General features: G+C 37.4%; 1 protein-coding gene across 6 annotated transcripts in view; it reads left to right on the top strand.

Annotated features, from left to right (window-relative positions):
- The window catches only part of PTPRM (protein tyrosine phosphatase, receptor type, M), a 360,339-nt gene that overhangs the window by 284,207 nt on the left and 57,496 nt on the right, over nucleotides 1-18,636 (top strand). For all 6 annotated transcript variants that reach the window (XM_014938720.1, XM_014938716.1, XM_014938719.1 and 3 more), the window contains one exon: nucleotides 14,461-14,548. In XM_014938720.1, coding sequence (XP_014794206.1) covers nucleotides 14,461-14,548 — 88 coding nt within the window. The remainder of the gene's footprint in view (nucleotides 1-14,460; nucleotides 14,549-18,636) is intronic.

Below are 18,636 nucleotides of genomic sequence, written 5' to 3'. Positions count from 1 at the left end.
TCCTGGAACCTTAAATGTTGTTAGCAGTGGGATACTGTAAGTGTGGGAGAAAAACAAAGTTTAAGGTTCACTAAGCCTGAATCAGTTTTACTGTCTTTTAGTATCTTACTATCTTTTACTAACTTCACTATTTCTACCATCCTAGTGTCCCAGGAGCCTATTTTGTTTTAGAAAACAACTCTTTCCTTTTAACTTATATTAGGTAATTCCAGGACATTTCTAGTTTTGATGCAATGTGGGTTGAAACCTAATTTTAAAGAATACCAGCTACATGTCCAGCAAATCACTAATATCAGGAAAGTGTCCTAATCACTGAGCTGTCAGGTAAAATTTCACTACCACAGTCTGCATTCAGATGACTCCTGTATCCTGCATTAAAAGAAATTGGGACATAGTATGCAATCCCAGGAGAAGTATCTGTTTCTGAGAGTTCTCAGTAGAAATAGATGCTCCCCTACTCCCTCAAGTTTAATACCTGTGGCCCTAAGGGATTTTTCCAATACCTCTATCACAGAATAGCTGAGATTGGAAGAGCCCTCTGTAGGTCATCTGGTAGGCCTTGCTCAAGCAGGGCCACCCAGAGCCAGTTGCCCAGGAGCGTCCAAATGGTTTCTGAGTATCTCCAAGGCTCGAGGATTCACAGCCTCCCAGGGCAACCTGTGCCGGTGCTCAGTCACCCTCACAGTGAAAAACTGTTTCCTGATGTTCAGAGGGAACCTCCTGTGTTTCATGTTGTGCCCATCACCTCTAGTCCTGTCACTGGGCACCACTAAAAGGACCCTGGCTCTGTCTTCTTTGCACCCTCCCTCCAAGTATTTCTATACATAGATAAGATCTCCCTGTCCTTTCTTTTCTTGAAGCTGGGCTGTCTAAGCTCTCTCAGCTTTTCCTCATGAGAGCGGTACTCCAGTCCGTTCATTTTCATGCCCCTTTGCCGTACTCTGTCCAGTATGTCCATGCCCCTCTTGTACTAGGGAGCCCAGAACTGGACCCAGCACTCCAGCTGTGGCCCCACCAGTGCTGAACATAGGGGAAGGATCATCTCCCTCGACGTGCTGGCAACACTCCTCCTAGTGCAGCCCAGGATACCATTGGCCTTCTTTGCTGCAAGGACACGGTGCTGGCTTAGCTTCATCCTGTTATCCACCAGGACCCCCAGGTCCTTTTCTGAAAAGCTGTTTTCCAGCCAGTCAGACCCCAGCATATACTGGTGCCTGGGGTTGTTTCTCCCCAGGTACAGTACTTTGCATTTTCAGCTGTGTTGAACTTCAAAAGGTTCCTGCCAGCCCATTTCTCCAGGCTATTGAGGGCCCTGTGGATGGCAGCACAACCCTCTGGCATATCAGCCACCTCTCTCAGTTTGGTGTTGCTGCAAGCTTGTTGAGGGTACATTCTGCCCCATCATCCAGGTGATTAATGAATCTGTTAAACAAGATACGACCCAGTACTGACCTCCCTGGCACTCCAGCTGTATAGTCCCTAGTATATGTTCTCCCTGCTACCTCAGCTGGAAGTCTAGTCCCTCCTGACCTGACGTCTCATAGCAATAAGTCTTCCCCCCTTGTTTAAGTGGGTGTTTGTCTCAAAGTTGGAACTTCCACCAAGTGTTGGGACTGGAATGCTTCAAGTGCCAGGTCCCTCTTGTACGTATAGCTCATTCTTCATTGTTTTCACTGGTTTCCCTGGCTGAATTTGGCACATAGAGTCTAACAATACTTTTATAAATAAGAAATCTGATAAATACGGACTTTATTGGATTATTTTAAGCAAATAGTAATTGGCTTAATGAGAGACAGATGCCTGGAATCTTTGTATTGTCTTGTAAGGGAAATATTTATATAGAGACTCAAATTTTTAAAAGTTTTGTTTTATGGAGGAATGCAGAGAATAAAGGCATCTGCTGTTATTCAATGGAGCTTTTATAATGTTGGCTTGCCTCAATTAATCTAGCTTGAGTGCAGTGTTCTAATGAAAGGAAATGTAGAATAAAAATGTAGAGCTGCAATGTATATAAATCTTGCAATGTCTACGGAGAGCTGATAAATTGCTGTATTTTCCTCAGTTTATGCAAAAGAGAAAATGAAGAAGCAGATTGCAAAAAACAAAATTATACATCAAGTCATTAAACCTCGGTCTTCATTACTGAAGAATTGTTTTGTTACTCAGTAAGATCAGAATCTGAACAAAAGAGTAGCTAGGTGACATGTTTGCAAGGGTCCTGCACATCAGAAAAATATCCACAGAATGTCATGGGTGTGATCCAAGAGCAGAACTATGATTATTCCTTTTATATTCTTAAAGCTGTGAATGTAAACAATATTTTGCTATTTTGTCTCCATGACTAACCCTTTATTTGTTTAGATTTCTTATATCATAATCTAGTTGCGTTATGTGGACTTTGAAAATTTTCCATTAGTTCCCTTACTCCATAAAGAACTCACCTTCATATCCTCACCATATTAGCCTTTGGAAAAAAGACTGTTTTGTCAAACAATCGCACTTTTCATCCTTTGTTTTTCTGGGGGGGAGAGGGTTGTCTACTTTCTATGAATATTGCATTTGGTTTGTTAGTTTGCTCTACTGTGCTCCTACTTGTAAATAGCAAGTGTAAACACTAGCAAACTAGAGAGAGACACCCTTATTGCACTTCTGCCCAGTAAGTAACGGGCGACACTCAACTTGCCGTCTCCGTCTTCTTCCCCAAAGCTGCTTTTTTCTGTTAGTCCAATACTTATTTTACTTGCAGAGTATATTCTCTGAATGTATGATGTGTGAGTGATAAATAAGAAGGAAGAAGAGACATTTGCACTGGAACATTCACAGATCTTCATTGTATTGCACAAGGTCGATACAGGTTTAGAAGTCTTCTCAAAGCTATTTGAAAGCTTCTTTCTCAGGCATCAGGGATATACTGGCTAATTACATGGAAATAGAGTTGCACAATGCAAATGTCCATTGATACACTCCTGTGGATACGGGCCATGATGAAACTGTCATTTGTGTATGGTGTGTTTGTAATTTTCCATTCACAAAATACTAGTATCCTGTATCTGATGTTAGCGTAATGATGGCAGAAGTGGTCCTCAAGTGACAGTCTTTAGGAACAGCAACCTCTTTTGCCCCTCCCTTGTTGTTAGTCCAGAGTACTTCCTTTTCGTGTTATCCATTAGCTGAGTCTGGGTCATTTGAGTAGCCTGTGATCTCACATATTACATATATGAATAAATTGTCTGGTTTTAAGGCTGGTTGATAAATTGCTGCAGGGATACCTCTGTTGGAATTAGAAGGTGCTGTATATACATTTCAAACATCAAAATAGGACAATTTAGGTTGGTGAGCTGCTGCTGTTCATTAGTGTGCCTAACCAGACACTCTTCATTCTAACAAGTAGTCTTGGGGCTGTATTGAAGCGCTGCTATCTGTCAGAATGCAGTGAGCATGCTAAAAATGATTAGGTTAACAATTGACAGCAACACTTGTCATCATTGTCAATCTCATTACTGCCGCTACTATTTTTATGCTGATTATCTTTATATGGTGTTAAATATTCTGTATTATTCTTCCAGTAGTTTCTCAGAGAGGTGTGGAATCATCCAAGACCGACAGCATTTTTTTCAAAGCTTTTGCCCACTCACTCCTTTCCAGTCAGTATGTAGTTGTCCAAAGGGAAGGTGATTGGCAGGAAGCAATCACAGAGTGAGGGCCCACAGAGGGATGTCTGGGAATAGGAAACATAACTTTAAAAAGCCAGAGCCAGGAGTTTTCAATAGTGAAGTAGCAGGAGGTTCCATCGCAGCGACTCTACAGTGACCCGTTAACTGCTCTCCCCGAGCAGAGCAGTGTAGCAAACAATAGGCACAGGGACTGGAGTCCAGCCAGGAAAAGTGGGAAGTGGACATGTAGCTTTAGATAGAAGGAGGTCTTTTTCTTTAGAACGGGGAAAATGCTGGGCTAAACATCAAGCCTAGAGGAATGAATAATTGTCTTTATATAAGCTAGCAAATAGTGTATTTGCAAACAAGCAAAGCAGACATCAAGGCACCAAAGTTTCCTGTGAAGATCAAAAAATGTAATGAACCAGCACAATGAAGTGCTATCCTTTTTTTTTGAAAGGGCACTGCGAGTAGACCCTTATCTATTTTAGCCTACCCTGCTGCTCTTACTTTCCTTGAAAAGTACTGTCTTATCCACTGGGAAAAACAACAGTGTGCAAAGTATTTGTGTTCCCTCTGTGCACGCCAGCATACTCTGGCTTTTATCTTGTAGTTTAATATGATGTCAGTGTCGGCCTGTAGCAGAATTAAAATCTTATTATGTGAGCTTTGTTTCTTTCTTATCTTCTATCCAAACTATATTAACTAGAGCGGCCTAGATACACTCACAAAAGCCCTTGAGGCTCACTTAGTGAGCAAAATCTGAGGGGTGCTTTATCACTTCTGAAAGGTTAGATCAGCTGTGTGTACATTACAACTTGGATGAAGATAGGAGGGGTTTTGTTCACTTTTCAAATTCAACATTTGTTTGCTTTTGTTTCATTTCTCCACATGCTGTTTTCTGTTGCTTCAGGGAATTTCATTATGTACAAGGTTTTTCCAAATTGTGTGGTTCTAAATCAGAAACAGCTTGTCTTTATAAGGGATTTGAAGATGTTATCAGGTTTTCTATGCTTGGGTCAGCTGATAATTTAAAGAGTCAGGCAGTTCTATGAATTCTGAGTTCAGCACACTGTCTCAATTAGAATGATTTGTTCAGATAAAATCAGGCAAAAATATTACCGGATTAGCTAGAAATGTGTCAGAAATCACCTTTCTTATCAGCCTATGTGTCCACCAGTTCAATGTTGATCACCTTTTATTTGAAATACTCTTCAGCAAGCAGATGACAGAAGTGCAGAGTTATTAAATAAATAGTATTCTAATTCTTCAAATAATGTAGTCACTCAAAGAGTAGTGTTCAGGCCTACAGTGTCAATCAAGTCATGGAAAGTAAGTATTTTGCCATGGAAAGTAAGTATTTTCCACTTACTTAAGAGTGAGTTTCTTGGAATCCTTAAGCCTTGTTTGGTGCATTACATAGCATATGTAGGCAAGGAGTGGAGTAGCTCTCATCAATCACTATATAAAGCATGAATGAACAGAAAATTATAATGACTACAGTGTAAAGTTTACTACTCCAGTTAAATGCAAATTGTTGTTTTTCTTCTGATGACTGAAAAATTGTCTGTGTCTTTTCTTCTTCCCTCTCTCTTCTCTCTTTCTCTATATTTTTCACTTTCATTTTTATTTTTCTTCTTTTTATTTTTTTCTTTTTTTTTTTTTCTTCCTTATTTTAAACTAATTGCAAACTCTTCTCTACTACAGGAAAAAAAACCTCTGTAGTTCTTGCCTACTTTTTTCATAGCACATTGTATCTTTATGCTTTGCTTTAATAACATTTCATTAGCTCTTTGAAACCATTCCCCGGGGCAAGCTTTTATTATTTGCAAAGTAAATCAAATATCATAGTGCTAATTTTTTGGAGGAAAAATGGACTAGACTCAGAAGAAATATTAAAATCTTCTATTTGTTTTCTGAATTAGAATTTAAAGTGCACAAAAAGATCTGAAAAAATATTCTCAAAGCTCTAAGGTGCCTAAAAACACTTTGTAGAATCCACCTGCCTGCTAACATTCTGAGTTCAACAGAGAAAATCTAGGAGTTCTAAGTAGAATTGTGGAAGGAATGTTTTGCTTGGCAGAAAAGCACTTGAAAAGTATTTTCTTAATTAAAAATTGGGAACAAAAAAAACCTGAAGAGACAAACCCACAATTTTTCAAATTCTAATGGAGTAGCAATGCACAGGCATATAGATATCCTTATGTAAATTTTGGTGACTCCAAACAGAGGGAAAGGAAATGAGAAGCAGAGTTGCAGCCAAGGAGTAAAGAGGAGTTGGAGGAAACCACTGCTAGGATGTCCTTTCCTTTCTTCTGCAAAGCTTAATCAATGGGAAGTCTCAAGGAGTCTTAGCAAATTCTGTGATGCAAAAAATCAAAAGCTGTCTTGGCACCATTAACAGCAATATTGCAGCTTGCTCAGTCCGGAAGTTCTAGGCATCTATCACTGGGCCTACTTGGAAAACAATGGCAAGAAAACAACACCAGAAGTTAGCACTGTGACATTGGAAAAATGAGTCATTTTTTGATAATTTGGCAGCCAGTAGCTACTTCGTGTACCTTGTCCTCTAATACAGGAGTGAGGTAAATTTTCAAAGATGGAGCAAAAGAGGCACAATGTCATCATCATCATTAATAATGATAACAACAACAATAATTATTATTATTATTGCTGTTATTAATTTTATTATTATTAGTGTTGTTAACTCCCTTGAATTAAGTCGTAGTTAGATGTAATGGTACCTTGGATACCTACATTAGCTTAGAGTTGATGTCTCTGCCTTCATGCAATGCCTTAAGATAACTTGCCTTTTTGACCTTATTCAAACTCTGTCATAGTGATCAGGCTGAGTATTTTCCTTCTGTCCAAGTCATTTGAGGTATTTACATGTTACCCTTCTGAAGATGCTATAAAAAAGTTAACTCAGAATTTATCTTAAAACCTTTATTCACACATTCAGTGCACTGTATGTAAACTGGAGTTCTGCCCTTTTTGTGTAAATTCCCATGTCTTAGTAAGTAGGAATTCTCATTAAGAAGTAAACAACTATGTGTCTTTTACTTGTGTAGTGTGCAATTAACATGTGTAATTACATCCTTTGGAAGCAAGGAGATAGCAGATTTACTGAATAATGAAGTGGATAATTTTGTTCACAAAAGGAAGCGTAGTGCCTATGTGGTGATCAATGTCCTTCTGTATTTCCCTGAAAGAGATTTCCTATCTAAGTGCAGAAGTATTTGGTATTTATTGTAGCCTGTGTTCATTCACTTTGTATTTACAGACATTACAATCATGAGCGTTGCTCCAGTCCACTGTCTTCTTGAGAATGTACAAGGTATAATAGTTGTGAACAAAAATTTAATTATATATTGTATTTTAAAAAATGGGTGAGGAATAGGGAGATATGAAAATCCCATATGCTTTACATGAAAACTATTCGTTAAGTCCTCCAAAAGCAGGAAATCTATTTTCATGAGAGGAAATAAGCACTGCTTGAGACTAACTTTAATTTTTTTCACACACAAGTTAAAAATAATATATCCTGCACATTAGTTACAATGCAACTGTGCATATTGTACCCAGAGGGTCCTTCCTATTAAAAAAAAAAATCATAAAATTCCATCAACATGCTATATTTTTCTGCTGGAGATAAATCAGGAAGATTAATGAGGTTAAGTTATTGCTATCTAATATGCCAGGGAATAAGTTTCTAAATTAGAATTTTAATTGTAAGTCCTATTGCAGTCTTCGTATTAATTCACATTTCACCATATTTCTAAAATCTTTCCTTATATGGAAGTCTTAAAGATTTTTTAAAGGAATTAAAGTAATGGAGTTTTTAAAACTTAAGTAGGTAAAATGGAAATGGCTCTGAAAGCCTGTAGAAACTAGGTTATCTAACAAATTTTTAGACCACCCTGCAGAATCTATAAAGATTTCTATTCCTGTTGTTGAATCTTACAAGTGTGTTTCAGGTGTGGCAGTGTTAGATCCCAAGATAAGAAATGTCATCAACAGATCTCATAAAGAGTTCGGTTTAAAGAATATGCAGAAAGTAATTCTGTTAGTTACTGTAGAAGTACTCCATGGCGCGCTGTTTTGCAGTATTGCCATGGTTTAAGACCAAATGCCAGTTGATCATTGGAGACTAAATGTACTTGGCTACCAAAATCTTGCAGTCACAAATATATGCAGTTTTTCAAATTGCACAGCTTCCCTGTTCCTCAGGAGAGAGGACATACTCCAGGAGAGAAGTCAGGTGGGTCTGCATGGTCATTCCAGCCACACCATGTCTTCTCTTACAGTGTCTCTCAGGGGCCTCTTCCCTCATCCTCTGGGTCCTCTCCCCGAGTAGTCCAGGAGACTGTCACATAGGAATGTGCAGAAAATAATACCTAATTCTTCATTATCTTGTTCAAATGCATTTGATGCCTAAAAACTTGCTTTCACCATGGCTGGCACTTATGATCTGCTAGTCCTGAAAGGTGCTCAACACCTTCACAGCTTTCACAGTGACTGACAAGTCACTTTCAATTAAGTTACTGTTCTATTCGTATAACTGAGCTACTCTCTTAACCTATAGTTTTAACTGAATTTCATGTGCATGTGCTGACGCTATCAACTAGAGTTGCCTCATACTAACTGCTACAAGTATCCGTGTCATTAAAGATAGCACACCAAAGCAGTTCAGTCATTTCAGTAGGTTTTCATTATGCAGCTACAGCTTGACTAGACTGGCCGGTCTTGGTGCTCCAGAGAGTACCAAAGCCCGTGACTTTAAAAATACAAATGCAGTAGAAAATATAGGAATTGAAAGCATCTTGCCACTGATAAATGAGCACACCAATACAATGACAGAATTAGTACCAGATTTTGTCTTACCATATTGTTGTAGGCCTTTTTTTTAAATCCAACTGGTAAATTGTGCTGCGGTTAGTCAGCAGAGGTGGCTGTTACCCTTCCATTTCAACACTTAATGTAGGCGGTGACTATCATGTTTAGTGTCTCAAAAGACCAGAAGAACTTTGCTTTCCTATTCTTCTTCTTGTGGGTAATGTAGACTAACCTAGATGCACCTGAGAAGGAAAAGACTGTTTCCTACCTCTGGCTATGCAAGCCTTTATGAATGGATGTTTGGTTTTGTTTTTTTCACATCAGTTCATGGAGGCAGTACTACATAAAGGAGCATCAGGAACAATATTAGAGAGTCGCTGTATGTCAGACTTTAAAGCTGATCTGCACCTTTCATCTCACACTCAGAAAACCTTATGCAAACTATGAGCCTAATTTTTCCAAAAAATAATTCCAAATGAAACAAGTCAATTTTGGTGATAACATCAATATCTTCTATTTGCAACAGTTTTTATTGGTTTTTTTTTCCTTCTGTGTTCAGACCTAGGTTTTAGTAACACACTGGTAAGTGCTTTGTTACTGCTGAAGGCAGCTTACATTGATTAGATAGATTTTCACATTGGCTTTTGCAACAGACAGTTTTCAAGGGCAGACATAGTAAAACGTTTTTTTAAATTCCATTATTTGAAAACTGGACATAATTCTCAGTGATTGAAGCTGACAGAGAAGAACAAGCTGATGGTGAATATATTCTCTAGTGGCACGCTGTCATCCACAAATGCTTTCAGTGACCAAAGCAATGATTGAAGTATGAAGAGCTGCTTGCATACAGGGGATTGCCATCTGTGAAATCTTTTACCACTGCTCACAAACGCTTGGGGTGATCTATTACTTGCTGTATGAGTTTGTGCACCGCGTATTGGTGATGCATTTTCAATGATAAAATCTTTCCTCAAAGTGCCTAGAAGATTAAAAATGTTGTTTCATAGCTTGGACCTCTATGCAGATTTCTTTAACGTAACTATGAACTCTTCCTCATTAATTCCTTACCAATCTAAATAGTCAGTTATCAACAAACTGCATGTGATTATTTCAATTTTCTGTTAAAAAAAAAGTTAATGTTGTTAAGTAACAGAACATCCTCACATGCCATATATTTTGCAGATTCTGAATACTGAAAAACCAATGGACTTACAGATTTACTGTATTCATAAATCTTGCACTGTTCATTAAATGAGCCTGAAGGTCCTTGTCCTTAAAATATATCGCTTAAAATAAAATGTATATTTACTGGGGCTTGTAAATACTAAAAACAGTCTAATGCAACACTAGGATCTTAACTCAGGATTTAATGGATGCATTTTTTCCTCTCTGTAATCTGCCCATATAAAGTCGACACAGAAGTAGTAAAGGTAAAACTTGTGATATTTCTTCACTATCCAATTCAGGGCATTTTAGAAATCCAACTTAGCTGCAACTCAAAGGACCTATTGTAGAAAAGTAAGTTTTTTCTATAGCTAATTGAGTTTAGACAAAGACCTCTATTAGGGCCACCATTAGTTGTCTGGTCTGACCTAAAGTAGACAGTGTGCATACCTCTCTGTAGGTAGCTTAAAAAACAACCACAGAGGCATTTATAACTGAATAGGTCAAATTACTCATTTTGCTAAAGTACATCTTAATGTGGTTATCTAGCGATAGCAGTGGAAAAATGGATGTTATCAGCAGACAAACTTAGGGTCAGTTGGGAAGATCAGACATCATAAAGAGTCATATATTTAAAAACAAATCCACAGATCAAACTTAAGATTGTTACAGAGTGGAATATGCATTTATTTGTAGCTCTGAATAATATTCTTGCTTATTAGGTAGTCAGAACAAGATTTATGATGTATTTAACTTCTCATTTCTTTGCTAGCAAGAGCTTGCGTTTTGTAAATTACATTGTAGGAGACTACGCTGTTGTCACGTAGCAACTATAAAGTATGTTTTAAAAAAGTTGCTGCTTACTTTGGATTTATAATAAATACAGTAATTCTACTCTACACTTTACATTTGTAGACCTTAAAGTGCTTACAAAGATGCATTATTTTTACTGTCCTTAATTGGAAGCAGGAAAATCTGGGATGGAAAGTGTGTTGCCAAAAATGGCATTCAACAGAGCTACAAATTATATACTGAAGATCTCACGCTAGTCTCCATATACCAGCTTCTTCAAACTGTACTTTCATATAGGTCCCTTCCAATATTTTCTGGTCTTATGAATTTTAAAAGAGGAAAGGGAATAATTTTAAAAAAATTTGTATTTGCAATGATTATCTCCCCTTCTCATTTGAGATATTGCAGTTATTTTCTAGTCTGAGGGTCACAGTGAATTAGCCCTTGGCAAATATTTAATTTTTAATGGAAACCAGTGCAGCATTGAGTTAAAGCAAGCAAAAGCTTCACATTCGTCCTAAGATGAACCTGCTGCTGCATCACTGACCACTTCTGATGTTGCATATACACCAGTTCTGTATAATTCAGGGTTTATCAGAAGCTGTTTTATCCTGATTATTGAAATATTTTCTAATAACAGAATGACAGCTGACATTGCATACTGAACTGTCTGCTGTAACAACAGCTGGCTTGAAAAGTGTTTCACTTTTCAAGTAGATCACAGAGGCTGAGTAGCCAGCATTTTGTGTGATTTGAGTTAAAGAAATACTTATTTTAAATTATTTGAGAAATGTCCTACACTCATTTTCTGTTCTCCATTGCCCTTGCCAGACTTTTGGTGGAATGAAGCTGTTTGGGGTCATATTTCTTCCTAATAGTCCACATTTTTAAGGAACTTTTAAGGATGAATTAGAATGAATAGCCACTAAGATACTGTGTGGGCTGCTGTGCAGCAGTCTCCCTGGGGAGTGATATGTCAGAAAAGACATTAAAAAAAATTCTGTAATGAAACATATATTTCTTACAAGTAAGGAAGGATCTTGACAGATCATCTGTTACGAGGTATCTGCTCTGTTCTTACTTGTGGGACAAATGGGATTTCTCCTTATAATTCATTGTGGATTATCGTTCTGTTGCGGTTAGTGTAATGGCAGTGCACAGGGAATTTAGGAAATGACACTCCAGCTGTCTTTTACAATAACTGTTTCTTTTTATGCTTTTGCACTGTAATACCTCTTCCTTCAAATTATCTTTTTTGTACACTTCTCATTGAAATAGCTCCATGTATCCCAAAGTGAATTAAAAGAAAAATGGATCTACATAAATTACTTCTGTTTTCCCTATGTGATAGGTTTTATTTCATTCACTAATTTATTGATAAAAAACCAAAGGAAAATATATACACGGAGTTCTTTTTCTATAATACATTTTTAATAAAGAAAGTGAAGTCAATATGCAGTAGCTGGAAACATAAATCTGTCTCCTGGTTTTCGTTATTGTGTGAGGTTTGATATATATGCACTGTAAAGAATCTCTATGTGGAGACACATTATTAGGATATATTTTATCAGTAAGGCTCGTTAAGCTTATCATTGTTTTCAGAAGTCCGAAACAGGTGGGAGAAATTGAACCCGTACATTAGCAGATGAGAAGCAGACAAGCTGCCCAAACGAGTACATTGCCTGTTGTATATCTTCCCTGAATTCAACATCATGCAAATCTTTCCCACTTGGCTGCAGAGATTTACTTTAATCGATTGGTTTAAAGCAATTTTGTAAGACTTCATTAGTAGGACAGGGAGAAGCGAGAAGTCCCTACGAATATATTTGGGTTCTCCATGTTTCAAGGTATAGGCTTGGAAGCTGTATCAGCAGGACTCTTTCTCTGTAGCAGCACATGTAACGCTTTGTGAATTAGACCCCAAACCACTTGCTGGGTAATGTCTTATGGATCAATGCTGGGAACTGGTCTCTAGAAGGAGGACTGTAAGAAAAGAAGTAGTAGTCTCTCTGGCTGCCTGAAACAGAAAATCCTGAGGAAGATACCAGGTCAAGTTTTAGAACGGATGGATGGATGATTAGCTTGTTCTGCCTTTGGAGCTTTGTTGCTGAACATTTCCATCTCTATTTTTCCTTTAAGTACGTTTAATTGTTCATCATCCAGTATTGTCTCAGAGTAAGTGTGAACTTTGCAAGAAATTGCGACATGTTGAGGTCTTTGCACATGGAGAGAAATTCCTTTTGCCGTTCAGTCTGGCTTATTACAAAAGTATTTTCCATGCAGCCTGAGTTGAGAGTGCTCTGGAGTGGGAGGGCTTGCGCTCTTTGGGTGCTGTTGGCAGATATATAATCAGATAATGATTGGCGCCTTTTTGGCAAACAGCCACAAAGCTGTAAATCATTTTAGAATTTGCAGGGACCCACTTCTCTATCCTGCCAGGAATCTGGATTTCTTAGAGCTGTACCCAATGATGGTACACCATGATTAACGAGAAACTTATGTAGTTTTTATCATTACCATTTTAATCATTTCAATTTGCAAACCTAAAAAATTTCTAAGGAAGTATGGATAGATGAAGGACAAACAAATTGAAGCCTTTTGACAAGGCTTCTACTTGTCTTAAGTTATTATTTACAAACTTTTTATAAATAATCCATGTGTTCCCAGACATTTCCGTATCATAAATTAGAAACTAGCACTCTCGTGAACTTACTAAAAGATAATTCATTTTATACACCGAATGACCCTGTGTTCCAGTCACTTCAGCAAGAGATCAAGGCTTTATTTTGACTTTTATGCTTTTTACTAATGGAAATCGTTGGGATTTGAACAACAATGTATTTCAAGTATGAGGACAAGGGACACTAATGGTAGTCCATTTAATGGGCATTATCTGCTTTAAACCACTCAGAATGTGTTGAGGTCTTTCGAGAGGGATACAAACTTGCCGAGGTTTTCCCTGTTTAGTTTGGGACTTAGCCTTTTTAGGCTTCTGTTACCAGAAAAGGAAGTCATATACCTTCATGTCCCTCCTGAATCAAGAGGTTTAATATCTTGATCATTCTAGCAAAAAGATGAAAACATAAGTTAAGACCGGCCATTGCTCTGATAGAATTCCACTGGTTTGTTTGTCAACTAAATGTTTTTAACACAAGATTAATATTTCAATACAAAATTATAAAATGCATCTACATTACATAATTTACAGATACAGTGCATAAATTAAGAAATTGTGTAAATGCTCTTTTAGACCACAGAATGCACAGGACAGATAGGACATAACAGCTTGCTTGCTGCCCTTTAGACAGCTTGTGTGTTTTATTAATGTAAAAATATATTTTTAGCACCTTCAACTTTCTTATTTACATTAAATTTATTAACTACAGCACAGAAGTTTGGTGAATATTAGATTATATTTTTCAGAAAATCAAATTATTTTTATTCTTTGACAAAATAATCATATTGCTGGTATCATAAATTGTGTTTTAAAAAAAAAAGACACATGCTCATTGAATCCAGATTTTTTTAAAAGCCTCTATCTGTTTAGGTACATGAAGTCATCTGCCAAGAAGTAAGTGAAACTTGTGGATATGTCAAAAATGAAACCTGTTAGTACGGTGTGTAATTCTGCACTCAAATACTGGAGCAACTCCAGTGCTGCTGGTGAAGCTCCTTCAATTTCATGTGTGTGTACAAGAACTACACAGAGAATCAGGATAGCACAAATGAAGGACTCAGTGTTGCAAGCATGCAACTTTATGAAAGGTTTAATAGCACTTCACATGGAAATAATTCTTGCTATTACACACACAAAATCTCATAATTTTAGATAACATCTGGAGCTATGCATAAATACCATTTAAACAGGAGACTCATCTTTTTGCTCAATAAAGAGTTGGCTAAATGACTCTTTAACAACAATATCTGCAAGTACTGTTTGCCTTTCTCCTTGGTTTATCCCTAAGGTAACTGTTGCTGCCTGCTTTTCTTAATGTCACTTTCTTTCCTTTTTTAGAGTTTCTTTGAAGGACAGTCTGCACCGTGGGATTCAGCTAAGAAAGATGAGAACAGAATGAAAAATAGATACGGGAATATCATTGCATGTAAGTGTTGACAACATAATTGTGCACTGTGTTAACTTCCCTTCAGAACTGGATAAGAATGACCACCAGCCTCGTGCTCACATCAGGCTTATATACTTCTTCACTAATTAAGAAGATAAAAGTGAGGGATTATGTTAGTTGTTTTTTTTTCCTTGGGAAAACTGTCAGATTTAATGCATTTTCTCAACTAGGCTCTTGTATACCTTCCATCCTGTGATCAACGTTTGCTTAATGAGGAATGACACCTTTAACCAATACTTTGCTCTAACAGCTCCCAAACTGCTCCTGGCAGTTTAGTGAGAGAGTACACGTGATTACATTGGTACCTTGACACTGGGTTTTGGATATCATAGGAGTGGACAATACTGCTGCATAAGTATTCCTTCATAACAGTGACAGCTATCCTGACTTACCCGCTTGATGCTAGACAGACACTAAAGGAAAAAAACAGAGTCTACGTGTTTTACTTACAAATACGAAGCTTAATAAGAATTAGATATACTAATAATCTAATAACTTTAGGAGTTGATAGCATGCTTTGGTGAATGACCCCTAAATCTGGCATTATGAGATTGCAAAATGTTGTGGCAAGAGATGCTACACATGAAGTCAGGAGCAGAAAATATATCAACTTCGGTAAAATTACATTATTATTTACACACTGGTAATTGATTACTTACTTAATGGGTAAGTTCCCAGTGTGTATATAGGTGATGATCCCTTCCCTGGCTGTCCCTTCACAATTTAAGAAATGAAACGTATGTGTTCCTATCAGCCAGCCAGATAATGATGAAGCAGGTATAAGCAGAGCAATAAGCAGCAGTCACAGCATGTCGGAAGTTTTGTAAGCATGAAAATGATGGCCTTTAAGGAGGGATCATTTAATGATACTACTGGAGTTCAGAAATCATGTATAACCCTAGGTGCATGGGACAGCCTAGAAGAATAAACAGTGCTGAACATTTGGAGGACCTGTGGAAGGAGTATGTAGTGCATATTTATACTGCATAACTTCGGCGCCCAGTCTACATGCTCATCTGGGCACAAATCTACCGAGGTTTCCTCATCACTGAACCATGTGGACGTGACAGAGAGAAGGAGAGCTCTCCTAGAGAAGTGATTCAGAAATAGAGCCCATGTGAATGCTTCTGAATCACCACTTCAGGAGGTCCTCTCTGCAGTGCTTGCATGAGTCTAGAGACTCCTAACTTAGAGTAGGTGGCATGAATAAGCCCTTATGTCACTGTGGCCCAGCTGAGCTGAGCCAGTCTACAAAGAGAAAAGAGCTCTGTAACTTGCTGCAGAAGGAGGAGAACCTGTAGGATATGCTTGTGGAGGCAGAGGCAAGTTAAGCACGAGATGCTATCTGCCACATCATTTTGAATGGACATCATAGTCTTGCTGTGTATTTTGGATGTATACTGTGCTACTTACTGAAAAAAGAAATGAAGTCTTGTACAGAAATGGGAATATCATGGTGGGCTGAAGCATATGCAAAAGAAGTTAGCTAGATGTCGTTCTGCTTGTTTCCCTCCAAGCAATCTTTAATGTGTAACAAACTTGTTATTTTGTGAGGATGCAGCAATACATTAGATGGCTATTACCATTTAAGTAAAAATACTGAAGGGAAGAATAAGAATACAAAAAAGTTTTATGTTTATCCTTCCTTTGTGAAATTTTATTTCCAGTCCAAGCCTATGACAATAAATCTCTCTTTTAGTCAGGTTTAGTGTTGTCAGTCCCCTCTTTAATGTCATGTTAACTGGCGCCTTACACTTTGACACCCTTTAGTTGAAGAAAGCAGAAGACTGCTAGTGCTGTATGTCTGAGGTAATGAAGTGATGAGTAACCAAGGGAAAACAAGTAAAAGATATTAGATACACAAATCAATGGCAATTACAAGTGATACTGAAGGCTTTCTGAGAGGGCAAATATAACTCAGATCATTTAGATCTCAATTTACTTTTAATGTCCTCAGTACTTAGCAAAGGGAAAGAAGTTGGATGGAGTTGTTATCAAAAACACTTCCTATTTATGTGGCTGTGAAAACACAGATAACACAAGTTAAAATTAAAATCCATTAGAGTTAAAGGCAATATCTTAAAAGAGAAGCTGAAACTGCCCACAGTTTGTCATCTGTTAAATACATGTATTCAAATAGGGTAGTTAACTGTTTAATTATTTTATGTGCTTTTCTGCTGCCTAAATGATTGCTTGCCTCAGAGTCTGAGAGTACAATTTTAGTGGGCCACTTTTTAATATTTGTCCCAGATAGTTATATAAAGTATTTGCTTTAGCTGAAAAGCATTTTACTAAATTGCCCTTTTATTCTGTGGTTAAAGACTTAAAAAGTTGAAGGTTCAGGTACCACTGACTACGAGTACATGATTATAATGAAATGTATATTTTTTTCTGTAAAACATTTAATGTAATTTTTTCCATCCATTTATCCTCTTTGTTTAAATTTTCCCCAAGATACTACTGTTACATTATTGCTTGTAGTTATTATTGTTCTCTGAGGGAACTAAGACAATAGCACCAAGCGGCCAGCAGGTCAAGCAGGAGCCTGACAAAGCAGGAGCTTGTCAAAATGGCAACATACTTTATATTAGTCAAGTGCTGTGCATTTAAATGGCTACAAGCATGCCCTGCCCACTGTACCAAAGTGCCTACAACTGGTGAGCCACTGTATCAACAAGCCCAATCACGATCATAGTTCAGTCACCACAGAAAACATGTTCCTTCATTACTGAACCCAAAAAGCTATGTGTTTTCTCAACAGGAACTAAAACCAGCATGAATGCTAAATGAATCTTTTTTTACCTAAGAAAAATTCTGGTTCTGCCATAACTGTGTAGGGTTATGCATGGATTTTAGTAAAATCTATTGGTTTTTCCTCAGGAGAGATCTTGAGGTAGTTTCAGAATGGGAGGGACTCTGTATTTATTTTTACCTAACTCAATATTGACTAAATGAGAAGAGAATATTGATCACAGCTTTTAAAAGCAGCTAAAGATTTTAGGTGAGACATTTATAAAAGGCTTGATTTGCAAAGAATCAGCAAGGCATGTCCCAAGGAAGGGTCATTGGCTAGGCATGCTAATCAACCAGCTACTCCAGGGGCTTGTTAGACATCACAAGTCTGCAGGCTGGCATACACATGTTGTAGGTAACGTGAGGGGAGTGAGAGCAAAATGCTTATATTCATTATCTATTACCATTTTCCACAAAGACAAATGGATTCTAACATAACTCATTTTGAAAGCTTAAGTGATCAGTGCAAAGTTAAATTTGATCTCCTAATAGAGGGCTATCAAAATAACAATGAGCTGGAAAAGAGAGTATTTAAAAGCTACAAAAATTGTCAAGAGCAATTGAAGTATAAAGGAAAAAAATACCCTAAAAATCTAGACAGTTAACCTGGCGACTATTTAGGAATCAACATACATGGTGGAAGAAAATATGGCTTGTGTACCTCTTAGGTTTAAATCTACATGACATAGGCACAGTAACATTTCTTTTTGTTGACCAAAGAATTTTTTTCAAATTAAGAAGTGTTGCCATGCAGGAAGGAGTTAACTAGAGTTTTCAAAGCAATAAAAAAAGGGAGTCACTCCAGCTCCACTGCAAATGAATGGGTATTGAACAGTCCATTACCTCCAGAATTCCCGGAAACTTAGCTGAGAATGCGGTACTAGAAAGCGTCCATGTGAGAAGAAAACAGGGCAAAAAGTTTATATGAAGATATATTTATGAAGTAAATTCTCTAGTTTTGCCCAATCTGAAGCAAAAATTATTGTGAGGAAAGAATGGAGTAAACAAAGAAAATAGAAAAATGACAGGGAAGGTAAAGAGAAGATGACACTGCGTATTATTCAATTGTATAAATCAATCTAAAAGAAATAACAGGAAGTTATATTTTTAAGATGTTACTTAATGGGAAATTTTAGCTCGATTTGCCCTATATGGAACTCATTGGTGTGGAAGACAGGAATCAGTTGCCTAAACATAGCCATGTAGTGTCATTTCAGGTGACCTAGAACATCTGTGCAAGACAAACAAATATGACACAGAACCTGTGAGAAACT

This window comes from Calidris pugnax, unplaced genomic scaffold (genome assembly GCF_001431845.1).
Source record: "Calidris pugnax isolate Ruff unplaced genomic scaffold, ASM143184v1 scaffold13, whole genome shotgun sequence".
Classification (NCBI taxonomy): domain Eukaryota; kingdom Metazoa; phylum Chordata; class Aves; order Charadriiformes; family Scolopacidae; genus Calidris; species Calidris pugnax.
Note: the sequence above shows the minus strand (reverse complement) of the source record. Positions and strands in the feature narration are given on the sequence as shown.